This window comes from Sebastes fasciatus, chromosome 3 (genome assembly GCF_043250625.1).
Source record: "Sebastes fasciatus isolate fSebFas1 chromosome 3, fSebFas1.pri, whole genome shotgun sequence".
In the NCBI taxonomy this organism is placed as follows: domain Eukaryota; kingdom Metazoa; phylum Chordata; class Actinopteri; order Perciformes; family Sebastidae; genus Sebastes; species Sebastes fasciatus.
In genome coordinates, this window is record NC_133797.1 from 23082819 (window position 1) to 23097011 (window position 14193).

Below are 14193 nucleotides of genomic sequence, written 5' to 3' on the forward strand. Positions count from 1 at the left end.
TAATAATTATAGAAAAAAAATGTGGTAATGATATATTATTGATAATGGACCTAACCTTGTATGAAATATACTTTACATAATAATAATAATAATAATAATAATAATAGTAATAATAGTAATAATAATGAGTAAATCAATATATAAAAATATAAAATACATTCAAAGGAATGAGTGAAATATTAAAGAAAGATGAATAGAAAAAAAACATGTAAGAAAATATATATGCATATTGAATTAAATTTATATAAATAATAAACACACATATCTAGTGCACATACACTTTTATAAATCTGAATGTGTCAGTAGCAATCATGGTTTGAAGAAATAATAAGAAACTGCATAAAATCCCCCCACCCGCCTCCCCAGTATAGCTCTCTAATTGCTTTCATTTATAAACTGATCATATGTTTTGTATGCAAAATCTTAATTTGAAAAGTAAGCTATAGCTTTTAAATAAATACAGTGAAGTAAAAAGTACAGTATGTCTCTCCAAAATGTAGTGAAATGGTATTGAAGAAGTACAGCTCTAGAAGTACAAAGTATCATAAAATGTAAAAAACTCAAGTAAAGTACAAGTATTTCACATTTGTAATAATTATGCCTCCAGTATTTGAGTAAATGCACTTAGTAACTTTCCATCACTGCTGAATGAACCCTCTTATTGATGTAGTGCTCCGGAGCTCCTCCTGGGGGCGCTGCTGCACCTTAACGGTTAAAACCAACCGGTATTAAAACAGAAGAAGAAGGAGACAGCAGCTGTTAGCTAGCTACTGTCCGTGAACACACTAAAGTCACGTTAACTTTATAACGGAGTTGTTAAAGAGCATCGCATTATATCACAACACTAATGGTGTGGAGTCGGACTGTTATATTGTTCTCCTTACTGAGTGGTGAGTATAGTTCAGTCAGCTGTCACTAACCGCTAATGTAGCTAAGCAACTAGCTGGTTAGCTTTACCTGCTAACTGCTGTTAGCTGCTAGCAGCTGTTGACAGATGTTTATCTCCTCGCTGCTCTTCATGCTGATAACATAAATACAATCAGTGGGCCGACTGGATGATTAGCAGGTTAGTTAACGTTAGATGGACATTAATCGTTGTCAACGTTACTAAAATCTGGCGTTAGATTTGTAACTGTTATTGCTAACACTACTATTCACAGATAATAAAGAAGATAAGCAGTACATACAGTATTGACAATAAACAGACTATTAACAGAATTGCACAAGTGGAAAATGATATTGCACAGTGAGAATGACATGAATGAAATTAAATTCCACCTGAAAATATCAGGTTATTGAGTGTTTTGGTGTGTAAGTGGTCTACTGGGAGCAGTGTTACCATCAGGTGAATGTTAATAGTACGTAAATGTGTAAAATATTAGCAGTACAGCCAGGAGGATTAACTTTAATTATACTGCAAGATAAGTTTAGAAAAACTATTTGTTTAAGATCCTTGTAGGAGAAGCCAGAGTGCTCTTTATGTAAGGTAACAACTCGCAGTGCTGCCACCAGTACAGTGTCCCACAAACACTAAAGAAAACAGTACCACGCTTTTTTTGCTTACTCTATTAACCCCACGTAGAGATGCTGCCTGTCCCCTCACTTACAGTCAGGGAATGACATTAGCACCTGCCACCTGCCAAATAACAGGGTAAATGTTGGCTGTGGCAGGAGATCTCAGGTCACCTGCCACCATGGCAGACAGGTTTTCCTTATATTAAGTAATGTTATTTTTAATAAGCAACTCTAATGTCTCAATTAAATATATTATAACAACTATTTTACAGGTCCGCAAATTTCATGGTAATTAGGTGATAATTAGCAAGTAACCTATTTGAAATTTCTTTGGAATTACTGCCAAATTACCCCCAATATTTACCTCAAAATGTATTGAAAATGACTTTGTTATAAACATTATTTAATAATTATATTCCACTATTTCTTAATAGCTAATAATTTATTTAATACACTTCCAGGAAAAGAATACAAAGTTAATTGATATGCTTTATTTCCATGTCTGCTTGTAAATAGATGATAATTAGCAAATAACTTATTTGAAATGTCTTAATAAACATCAGCTACCAGGTTACATTTGTGTGGACAATAAGTCACACAATGGTGAGATTTGTGCTGATCAGAAGTGTCTTCTGTTAGTTTTGGTTTTCCACTTCCGATGAAGAGCAGTGCACAGCCGCTTCTCAAGCCTAAGGGCTATTAATAGGTTACTTGCTAATTATCATGAAATTTGCGGACCTGTAAAATGAGGCGTTATTAAATATAGTCATGGATTAAGGTTACATGATATATTCCATAATTCTACGGTTTGGTACCACTGACTCAGTGTTTACCATTTTAAAGCGTTCTACCTAGATTTCAGAAGTGGCAGACAAAAAAACATGAGTGGCTGGTAGAATTGTTCAGTGACCTGCCACTGTGGCAGGTGAGGAAAAAGGTTAATTTCAGACCCTGCTTACAGTAACAACCTGGCGGTGTATGATGCTGCTAATTCTACAAATATGTCACTGTATTAATACAATATTAGGTATATTTCAAGCTAAAATTGTAGAATAAACTGTCTTGGAAGGTGGTATGGCAAAACACCATTTCACTGACTGTAAACAACAAATAGCATATTGGGTATTAATAGCATTATTAACTGACTGATCTATAAGTTTATGAGTTGCCCCATTTGTTTGCAGCAATAGTCAGCTCAACCAACATATGTCAACATCAGGAGTCCTTTGGTTGAACTGATGGTAAAGTAACATTAAACATAAATGTGATCTCTACCCTGACGTTGAAAGTGCCCCCTCAGTACTGAAGGTGCTGCAGACATTTGTTGTGCTGTAACTCGACTAGGAAAGCTGTTATATATTTGACCCAGCATGTGTGACTCAAGCATGGTCTATAAATAGAGCATGTCTCCATTCTTGGGAACCTGTACCTCTGGCAAAAAAGAGAGGACATGCGCTCAGTTGAAATGGTTTAGAGTCATGTCCTGCGGCTATTTCTGGATCTCAGGTGCCTGAAGCTAAATATGATAAGCACAGTGCACATGTTGACGTTTTGTACAAACTAAACGTATATTTATATAATGGTCACATATGTATGTGCCTGCTCCACGAATGAGCATGACAGGCAGCTGTTGTACCAATACAACTTTGTCACAGAAAACATGTTAATATGTCAATGGTGACCGAACAGAACAATTGTTAATGTTATTAATTGCAGTTGTGATTTTCCTCAAAGTGTCTCCTGTGAAAAAGGCCTCTATAACTACCACCAACTTCTCTGGCACAGAAGCAGCCAAGAGAAACAAACCAACAGCCTGGTTCCCATTAAGTCTCTGTTTATAAGTAGAATACATGTCTGATTATTCTGTGAACTTCCTGTTTCTAAAAACAAAATTCTCCATGGTTGTTAAAGGACTAAAATATGACCCCGGATGCTCCGTGTTTAAGGCCGACGAGAGACTGCAGCAGAGTGGTTATTTTCCCAAAACTGAAATTGTCAACAAAGTTATGAATGATGGGAAAATTATACTAATCAGTCAAGTCACTTTTATTTCTATTGCCCAATATCACAAATTTGCCTCAAAGGGATTTACAATCTATACAGCATAAAAAAGCATGATAGCAAATGTTCTTCATGTCAGCTGCATAATGTAATACATCAGTGACTGTTTTGAAACTACACTTACAAGCATTTAATCTGATGCTATGATGATGCGTCTACAGCAAAAACAAAGCTGTTTGGTTTCTCCATGATTCAATAACAAGTTATATCCTTGTTTATTAAAGTCATGCAGTTCTACATGTCATGTAGAACATGTCACATGACATGTTTAATACTTTTATTTGTTTTGTTTTTATGAACGTAGAACAGGTGAGGACTGGCACATTACAGCATAATCAGTAATCATACATCATCAAAGAAAGAAATAAAAAGGCACAGGTACAGTTCAAAATGCACATAAAAGAGTTAAGACAAAGGAAAAATGGTTAAGAGTCTAGATGGTTATAACCATCCCATTTTTCCCAGTATTTATCCTCCTCCTCCTTTTGAAGTCAAAGAGCGAAAGTCGTTTTTTCATGGAGACAGGGTTCCTCTGGAGGCAGCATTTTGTAATAGTTTTCTTTCTAGCAGACATAATAATCTTCAAAACATTATGTGTCGTTTTTACTGACACCTTTAGGAACAAAAGAGAAAATCACAATTCAGGTTCAGAATGTCTAAGACTAAATGGCCCACTACTTTCCAAAAAGACTTAACATATGGACAAGGCCAAACAATATGTGCATGGTCATTTGTTAAGTGTATCTATTCATTCATCCAGATTTTTCCTTACTTTGTCTCCTGTCAGTACACATTTTACTATTCTGCTGCTTGTCCTGTCAGTTCATCTCATGGGTTATTCTGACTTCTTGACATTCATGTGGAAGTGCAGCTGCATCCCATGACTTCTAGAGATAAAGACAGCTGCAGGTAGAGTTCATCTTCTCTCTACCTGACAGTTATGTCTTGTGTTACTCTCTGCCCACTTGAATTTCTGTCATGCGTTCTCCTTTCCTAAGGCTAACCACAAAAAAGGAAGCAATGAACTTCCAGAGCAGTCGGCGGCGAGGAGAGGATGGCATCGCCGCGGTGATTGACTTCCTGCTTTCTAATGCCCAGCTGGTTCTGGGAGTCGGTGGGGCTGCTGTGCTGGGAATTGCTACACTGGCAGTGAAACGGGTGAGTGTTTTTCAGGTTGTTAATACCACATCAGTCCGTTGTTTATAGTCACTCCACACTCATCTGTATTATGAAACATTCATTACTGCAAAAATTCTGACCTGGGGGGGGGGGAAAGAAGCTGTATAGCCCGGAACTCTCCATGAATCTTTAATGAACAAGTGCCATGCTAGCACTCAAAAAACTAATATGTCTGTTGAGTTGTGTGTTTAGTTAAAAATTAATTTGAAAAATGGTCAGCAGTAATGTAAAATATTTAATTTGTAGGTATTGGATTAAAATGTGCAAAAGCTTCTTGGGATGATGGTCTCTGAAGTTCCTGGAGTCTGAGGTTACCTTTGTGCCTCTTCAATCTAAATTGGTTTGCCTGCAGGTTATGGCGGTGTATGTACTCTGTATTTGGGCAGTGCATTATCAGTCATGCAGTGCGGCCTGGCTGTGACGATGAGTGTTTGTGTTGTTTAGCTGATAGAGCGGGCAGGCCGTGCAGCCGAAGATGAAAAGGTGAAGCAGAAGATGGCTGAGAGCTGGGAGGAGCTGAGTTTGGTCTCTGCTTCCCCCACACTGATCAAGAAGGGCATTGAGGGTGTGGTGATGAAACATGTTGCCAAGGCAGCCAGACAGCAGAAAGGTATGTGCCACATCTCAACAACCGGCAAATGACACACAGAGAAATATCAAAAATACATAGCAGTGTATATCATAAGGTATATATTCTGTGTCCCTCTGCACCTCTTTTTCAATCAGCTGACCTGAGCCAACAACCTCAGACGTCCTCTCAGGAGCTGCCGGCTGAACCTGAGTCAAAGTCCAAGAGGCTCCAGCTGTGCATCCTCAGTTTGCAGGTACGCTCTGACATTTCCGCCTCTGAGCTCTTGAAGGCATAGATTATGCATTCAGTCTTAGCAGCTGCTGTAAGAGCTCTGCTCAGTGTTGGCTCATCCATTTATGCGTGTGTAACATGTTTTTTAAAGCGCAGTGCTTAGGGGATACGCATTGTTATGCATCGGTTAGGCTGCACAGAGCCCAGAGTCCCCTGCATAATCAAAATACTGTGTGTGCTTGTGCACTGGCTGTATAGACGAAGTCAAACAAGCATGAAAGCAGGTTTAAGAGTCAGTGTGCAGAACATCCACATAAGCAGAAATGTAGAGGGTTGTTCTGTATGAGCTACATGAAACAATTTGTTCAGTAAATGTTAGCAGAGCAGCTGCAAACGCATGACTGGACATAAGAGGGGATTTGACACAATAGGATTTGCCTTTAAAGAAAGCTTATGCAAATTGTATCTTTTATGAATAATTGCACATCTTAATTTTCTATTCTTCATCTCTGGAACGCTGCTTTCACAATGAGTACTAGGAAGTGTATAGTTGGAAAAAAATATTTGCCAATACTTGTAATTTAATGACTTGTTTCTGTAAAGGTACCACAGTAGAATGAGCAAACTCTATGACAGTGTCCATTGTTTCAGATGTGTCTTGTTTTGCAATGGGTCGGGCTTTAATACGCTATAAACTGCAGGAACCACACTTTTTTTAGGATCGATTGTTCACCTATTTAAATGCTTCTTTAACTACAGTAACAGAACAGCACACAGTATTGTTCCTCTGCTGTCTACTACTTTTCCTCCTCGCAGCAACTTAACCGGCAAAGCATCATCCTGTCAGTGTTCTTATCTGCTTGGAGGCACAAAATGACTTTGAATATTATATTACTCAAGAGACAGCTGTATGTATTCCCAGTGGAAGTGTAGAAACTCCAAAACTGTTTTGTTAACTTCATATTGTTATCTCGGCAACACTGTGCCTCTCTGAAGGATGCACATACATGGACGTGGTACAGTAGCTGTCTGCCTGAAGTCTGTATCATTGTAAAAATGTATAAAATGTGTGTAGGAGCGCCTGCAGCAGTACTATCACGCGAGGGCGGCACTCCCTCCACATGAGGTCCAGAGGGCTCAGTCTCTAGCTCTGGACATCTGCACTGAGATCCAGGGCTTTCTGCACAGCCGTCTTCCTGACATGCCCCTGGGAGAAATGAGCCTCGGAGGTTCTCTTCTGGATGACCTGCAGGTACACACACACACACACACACACAATGCGTATTCTTCTGGCTGATAATACACTTTTACATTACTTTTTTGCCGGTGTTAAATGAATACCAACTGGGTTTATTTCTGTGTATGTTCAGGTGGTCAATGCGGACCATGCGTGTCTGCTGGTGCCTCTACAGCTGGAAGAGTCTCTGTGGCGTCTCATCCCGGGAGAGGAAACGCTACTCACACATCCGCTGCACTGGATGGTCCGCCGGGTCAATCTGGAATATTTTCCTAGAGGGCTCAGCTACTGGGACAGGTAACACACAGATAACAACAATATTTTTTCATTCGTCAGGTAACCTGCACGTATAGGTGTTTGTTTCTATATAAATAAATCAGGTCAGTTGATGTCAATAGTAGATTATTACTGCTCATTAGCAACAATTGTGTTTGTGTTGTGTTTTTACTACAAATAATGCACAAGTGATTATCAGGAAGATTATTGTGCCAACATTTCTTTCATGTAAATCAGTAAATAACCAAAACTAGACCTGCAACTAACAATTATTTTCATTATCTATATGTTTTTCTGATTAAGCTGCAGTTTATTTTTAAATGTATTAGAGCTGTCAATCGATTCAAATATTCAATCGCGATTAATCGCATAATTTTCCATAGTTAATGGCAATTAATTACACATTTTTTATCTGTTCAAAATGTACCTTAAAGGGAGAAGTATTTTAGTATTTAATACAGAAATATGCTTGCTTTATGCAAAGGTCTCAAAATGTTTTCACTCTAGCTTTAAAAATGAGCCCGCTACAACCTCAAAAAGATCGATTTGGTTAATGCGTTAAAGAAAAAAGTGCCATTAAAACAAATTTGTGTTAACGCGTTATTATCGCATTAACTTTGACAGCCCTAAAATGTATACGTTTCAATTACCCTCGCTATTTAAAACAGCCTTTCTCCTCTAATTATCAATTGAGACACTCAACACAGCTCTCTTTTTCTGTTCCTGCAGTCTCTAAGTCGATCGCAAAGAAAGCCTTTATGGTTAAATCTCCTTCAGATTGGAATAATCTACCTGTAAATATTCGATCTATATCATCTTTCCACTTGTTCAAAAATGTCCTGTCCTCTTATTATAGGATCAGTTGTACATGTCTTTAATATTGCCTCTGTAATTATGTTTTATAACTTTTTTACTGACTCACTGACATTAATACTTTTCTATGAACTCTAAATGAATGATCCACTTTCATGCTCTGCTTGGAGTATGAACCCCTGGTTTTGTATGTCTTTAACTTTTTTATTTTGTTTTTTTGTTTTTGTCACATTTGTATTGTCTAATTATCTTTTTGTTTTTTTGTTAAATGTTTTGTCTAAATTGTGCTTTTATTGTATTATTGTCATTGAGGACTCACTTGAAAGCGAGTTGGCACATCTCAGGGGGGTTATTCCTAATAAAGAATTTCCCTCTAGTCTATAATCGTTTAGTCTATGAAGTGCCCATCACAACTTTGCAGGGCAGAAGGTGACATCTTCAAATGTTACCCCAAATTATTGAGTTTACAGTGATATATGACAAAGAAAAGCAGCAAATCACCTCATTGAGAGGCTGTAATCAGAGAACGTGTGGCATTTTTCACTACTTTTGATCAATTTTCTCTGACTAAAACTAAATATTTTCTGCAATTAAAGATGTATTCTAAGGGCTATAGAGTCTAAGGGCTGCACGGTGGTGAAACAACGGTAATAGAAAATGTTGCCATTCAGTAACACTCTCTCCTTGTGTCTTGCAGGTACCTGGTGGGCGGTTACCTGTCTGCAGAAGCTGTTGTGAACATGTTTAGTAAAGCTGTCATGGAAACTATAAATTGGCCGTCTATCAGCAGCACTATGGACTGTCTCGTCAGACCTGTACTGGGAGGACCAGACCTGAAACTGGAGATTCGGTGTGTGTCTGTTCTTTATTGTTGTTTTCAATATTGACACAGTTATGATCCAACCCTGCAGTTCCCCACAGCGCTAAGGAGCTTTTTAGTGTCTTTCAGCTCATTGCTCAGCTCATTGGCATACAGCTCATTTGGTTTTACAGTCCACAACTTTAGTGTTTTGGTTCACTCTCAACGTTTTTTATTGAAAAGCTTTGATAGACCCACTGTACACTATTGGCAGACAGACAAAGTTAGTGACTGGCTGGGGAACATAGTGGAGCATTTTGCAGCTAAGGAGATATTTTCCTCATGACCTGATGGAGACGAAAACAGAGGTAAAAGGAGAATGAATACTGGATTTACATTCATCATGTGGCCAGAAACACGACTCCAGATGATTGCTGATGTTACTCCTTATTTGCTGGATGTTCAAATAGGCAACCCAAGTGGCCAAAAAAACAGATCACACAGGTTATTTTCTGCGTGATCACTTCAATCAACCTGTTTGACGTTTGCGTGTGTTAAACTTGATGTTCCCTCTCTCTCTAATGGACTTTTTCTCCTGTTTTAATCCTTCAGGCATGGAACTGAAGAAGGAGCAGAGAGCGGTGATCAGTCCCTGTTCATCTCCGTGCTGCCTCTGCTGAGGAAGGAGGACGTGGCTCTGACTGCCCAGACGGAGCTCACCTCTCCCTGGGTCAACGCCTGGCACCTGTCTCTCTACCCGTGGGAGACTCAGCGGCTGACTCAGCTCGACACCGCTGACGGCGGATACCGCAGGCACACACTTAAAATCCTCAAGGCGGTGTGCAGACTGAACCCCTGCCTACGACCGCTCGAAGCCGCCCCGCTGGCCAATCTCATCCTGCACCTCAGTGACAGCGAGAGCAACTGGTCTGAGGTCAGCCTGGATGCTAGATTCCAGCAGTGCATCACAGAGCTGATTGGCTACCTCGAACAAGCGGCGTTACACAGTTACTTCAAGCCAGCTGTCAATCTGCTGAGCGGCTTGTCAGAGGACCAGGTGGACCAGATGGGCTTCATGCTCTACTGCGCTGTGTCAGAGCCTGAGATACTGCTCATATAACATTTAACATTTCTCAAACTCTGACACACACACACAGATAAAATGAGTAATATTTTATCAGCCAAAATGTTTGGTTCAAGGCAAAGATGTTGCATTTTTCTCACCGCCTACTCGCGTTGCTTAGCTTCTCCGTCCTACTTCGATGCAAGGGAACCGGGTACAGTTGGAATGAGGAAATGGCCGGCACCATGGACTGATGCCTACACAGGATGAGGAGAAGCTACAGAGAGACAGGATTTGAAAGTGATAATCAAGCTAAACAAACCACTCCGAGGAAAGGAGACGTGCCAAGGAAAGGAGCTGAGGAAGTGTTTATCAAGATGTTTGAAATGCTTCAGGATGTGCCTGATTAGAACACCACAGTCAAGTCTGCATTCAAGTTTGTGTGACTATTATATTTCTTTCTGGCCTCTAGCTGATAGCGTGTGGTCTGCATTATTTTCCTAAATCTCTAATATATTCCAACTATGCAGGAAAATAATGACCTGCTGAAAACCAACAGGTTTCGATGCACTAATTAAACAATTCAGTCTGTCTGAGTTGGACTTATTTAAACGCAAAGTTTATCTTTTATCGTACTGGAGGTGGAAGTGTGCAGTATTTTGTTTGTCTCGTTTAGTGTTCAGTCTGTTGCCAATCTTATTGGGTAAACTAACCCTTTAAATTATTAACGTCGACTAATAATTTGATGCAGTTGCTTTTAAATACCGTGTGAATGTCGTGGCCATTTCTTCAGTTGTGTTTTCTTGCTGAGTGAAAGAAAATTTATTTTTCGGTGATTGAACAGTGAAACTGCAAATAAAAATTAAAGCATTTGTTTAGATTCTCGCTCAGTTGCTCTGAAATGTTTCTTTTTCTAACTTGAATCTCAAGTCTCAGGCTGGTGTTGCATCTCAAACGTTTTCATGCACCTTTGTTCATCAGTGTCGGTGTTTAACGCCCCCTGCCTTTAACTGAGGAGAGCCATTCAGCTTTGCAAACTTTTTGCAATAGTTTCATTCAAATTTCATGCAATCAAAATGCTGAAATCATGTCATGTGAGAGCCAGCTAATAATTGTTACCATCATCTGATAGCCTAAATAACAGAAATGGATGGCTTCCAACATGTCACATGGACTTCTGTATGTACAGAAGTTATTTCAGTGTAACTCTGTGTTAAAACAATACTGACATGCCCATATGTACACTGAAAGAGTTATCACAGTAATCATTCCTCCTGTCCCTGCTGGCAGAGAGGAGATTTGTTCCGAAAGTGATTTCAAGTGATGGGGGACAAAATCTTCAGTCCTCATTTTGTACATTTAAATACAACTGAAGTTTAAGTGGCTTCCAGAGTTACTATGTTTTTAGTGTAATATTCTCTCTTCGTATGTCCGCACAGTGTTTCCTTGCTGAGCTGCGGTGGAGCCTCATATAGCTTCTGCTGAACTTTAATATTTACACAGGATAAGGACTGTGGAATTTGTTCCCCATGACATTGCACAGAGACAATGGATCTCTTCAGAGTCAATATGGACAGGAGTGATTGCAGTGACCAATAATGTTTTCATTGGTCATTATGAAGATTGTTTTAAAGGGGACACATCATGCTCATTTTCAGTCTCTGAACCCCTCCTGAAAAAGCCCAGTCTGCTCTGATTGACCTGTGAGAAAAATATGGTGCACCTTTGTAAAGGTAGTTCTCAAGCTGTGGGTGATATATTCTAATGAGCCTGCTTGTGACATAGGAAGGGGAGCCAAATCTGAATGGCTTGTTGAATCACATATTTTCTGATCTAGACAGCTCACAAAAAACTGACTGGGTTGTCTTATTTCAGTTTGTGGGTTGGTAGACACTCCAGATACCCAAATGTATGAGCACTGAACAAGTGAGTTTTTCACGATATGTCCCCTTTAAGATAGACTTGAAGAAATGTGAACCTACTCTTTAATGTGCTGAAATGTATCAGATAATATTGGACTATTTTAGTTGTATTATGCTTTTCATTTATTAATTAATTATTTATTCATTAATTTAGCTGTAGCTGTGGTGCGTGTTTTTTGTTGATGAGTCTTGTTAACGTCCGTTTCAGTGCAGCAACAGGGATCCCGAGAACTCCACCTATGAAATGAGGAAAGCTCCTCGGCCAAGGAATCCACCTCTTCGACATCTATTGTGGGTAGCTGACTCATCTGTCTTCATCACTGGCCTCATGCTCTCTCAATGTAAGTGAAAGCACTGCTTCTTTCATGGAGCTGGTATCATAGTCATACATTACACTATAAAGAGTCATCTGAGACATGATTAACAGCTGAATGATGCTACATCTAAAAACCACATCTAAAAGTCTTCATTAAAAAATGTTACCGCTGCTGGAACAAAAGAGAATCGTTCAGTAGAACACTGAGACATCCTTAAGTCGTTCACTGAATGAGCTACTGAGTCGGTCAAAAACACTGTGCAATGGATGGCCTTCAAAATACAGAAATTTTTTTTAATTTGGCCTTTGTTCTCTTCACTACAGCGACCGCAAGTGAGTCTGGGATAAGGCCAATGACTGAGCCAGCCTCTCTGATCATCTTATTGATCCTGTTTTTATCATCCACAGTGATGCTGCCTCTCAGCACAGCACAGCATAAAAGAGGAATGGTAAATGGACTTGCATTTATATAGCGCCTTTCTAGTCTTCCGACCACTCAAAGCACTTTACACTACATGTCAGCATTCACCTATTCACACACACATTCATACACTGATGGCAGAGGCTGCCATGCAAGAGGCCAACCTGCCCATCAGGATCTAACCTAAATACTCATTACTCAATACTCATTCACACAGCGATGGCTATCCTTTCAGGAGCAATTTGGGGTCAAGTGTCTTGCTCAAGGACACTTCAACATGTGACCGGAGGAGCCGCAGATTGAACCACCGACCCTCCAATTGGTGGACGACCTGCTCTACCTCCAAGTCACAGCTGCCCTAGCTGAGAACACTAGCTAAGATCCATGTAGGAGCTTCTTGCGGATATCAAAGGATCTAAGCTTCCCTAAGAAGAATAGTCTTGACTGATTCTTGTTGACTACAGCATTGGTGTTCTTTTTCCAGTTTAATTTACTGTCCAGGTAGACACCAAGATATTTGTGTGACTGGACGATTTCTATCTGCTGACCCTTAATTGTCACAGGGGAGACCTCCTCCTTCTTCCTTCTGTAATCAGTAATTAAAGCAGCAGTAGGCAGTATATTTTTAGCATCACTGGGCAAAAATTCCATAATAACCTTTCGGCATATTGTAATTCAAGTGTTCTGAGAGAAAACTAGACTTCTGCACCTCCTCATGGCTCTGTTTTCAGGCTTTAAAACATCTATGACGGGAGACTTTGGCCAATCACAGGTCATTTCAGAAAGAGAGCGTTCCTATTGGCTGTTCATTCAACTGAGGCAGCTCTCAATCACTCACAAACTCCGAACAGAATGTGGATTTATATTTGATCAGCGCTGCCTAGTTTGACCGTTTGATCAGAGTATGCGAGTGATTGACAGCTGCTCAGAGACAGCAGGCTCCAGATCAGCTCTGATTGGTTGTTTTCCTCCAATCTGTGAAATCTTGCAAATTCCATTAGGTGCAACGGAGGACACAGAGGCACATGATTTCTTTTCAGATTACCTGTTTACTGTATACCATACAACTCAAAACAAGAGTCAATACCAACAGGAGAATACACTGTTTACCATTGGCAGAGCATTTTGGCAAATTTCACTTGGGCACTACCCACATAATCAGCTGTGCTGCTCATCCCACAAATGCATGATCCTTACAAGTTGGACATCATTGTGAAAGTAAATAAACAGGTTTTCCAACGATGTAAAATACAATGACAATTAGCATTGTAACAACAGAGAAATAATCCACCAAACACAAGTTTCCGAACCTTTTTTTCAGAGTTTATTTAGGAATAAATATGTACAGTAGTCAAGGGAGAGAGAAATAAATATTTTTTTTGATCCCGTTTGAATTGCGCCATAAATCAAACAAAACTATCCTTTAGTACAGATACACACACTTATTCCAGAAGGCATGCTGCTGCTGCAGGTTGTTTTACTTTACCAAGATCCAAAACCAAATCAGGTCAAAGTACAGCAATATACAGAGCAATGCAAGAATGGAATTCACTCCCAAATCATATTACACAACAAAATACTATATATGGTTTTAAAAAAACACTAAAAGAGCATTACTTCAGAAGAAACTTTAGTAATAAGTATTCTTTGGTGTGTAAGGGTATTAAGGGCATATCATGTTAAATGATGATATGTATCTGTTGGATCATGATAGATTCAGTCGGAGCCGCTCTATTTTCTTTGTGTTTTTGTCATTTAAACTGTGTCAGTTATTGTTTTATTTACAATT

The 14193-nt window shown here is 39.4% G+C and overlaps 1 protein-coding gene across 2 annotated transcripts; it reads left to right on the forward strand.

Annotated features, from left to right (window-relative positions):
• The first annotated feature begins 738 nt into the window (after window positions 1–738).
• mief2 (mitochondrial elongation factor 2) lies at window positions 739–10630 on the forward strand. 2 transcript variants are annotated; one of them, XM_074629678.1, is made up of 8 exons: window positions 739–890; window positions 4575–4734; window positions 5200–5365; window positions 5482–5579; window positions 6633–6809; window positions 6928–7091; window positions 8581–8733; window positions 9295–10630. In XM_074629678.1, the coding sequence occupies exons 2-8, from the start codon at window positions 4597–4599 to the stop codon at window positions 9800–9802; spliced, it is 1404 nt and encodes a 467-aa protein (XP_074485779.1). In that variant the 5' UTR covers window positions 739–890; window positions 4575–4596; the 3' UTR covers window positions 9803–10630. The 2 variants fall into 2 exon arrangements, with proteins under 2 accessions (XP_074485779.1, XP_074485778.1); XM_074629677.1 differs by lacking the exon at window positions 739–890 and adding an exon at window positions 4382–4485.
• The last annotated feature ends 3563 nt before the right edge of the window (window positions 10631–14193 follow it).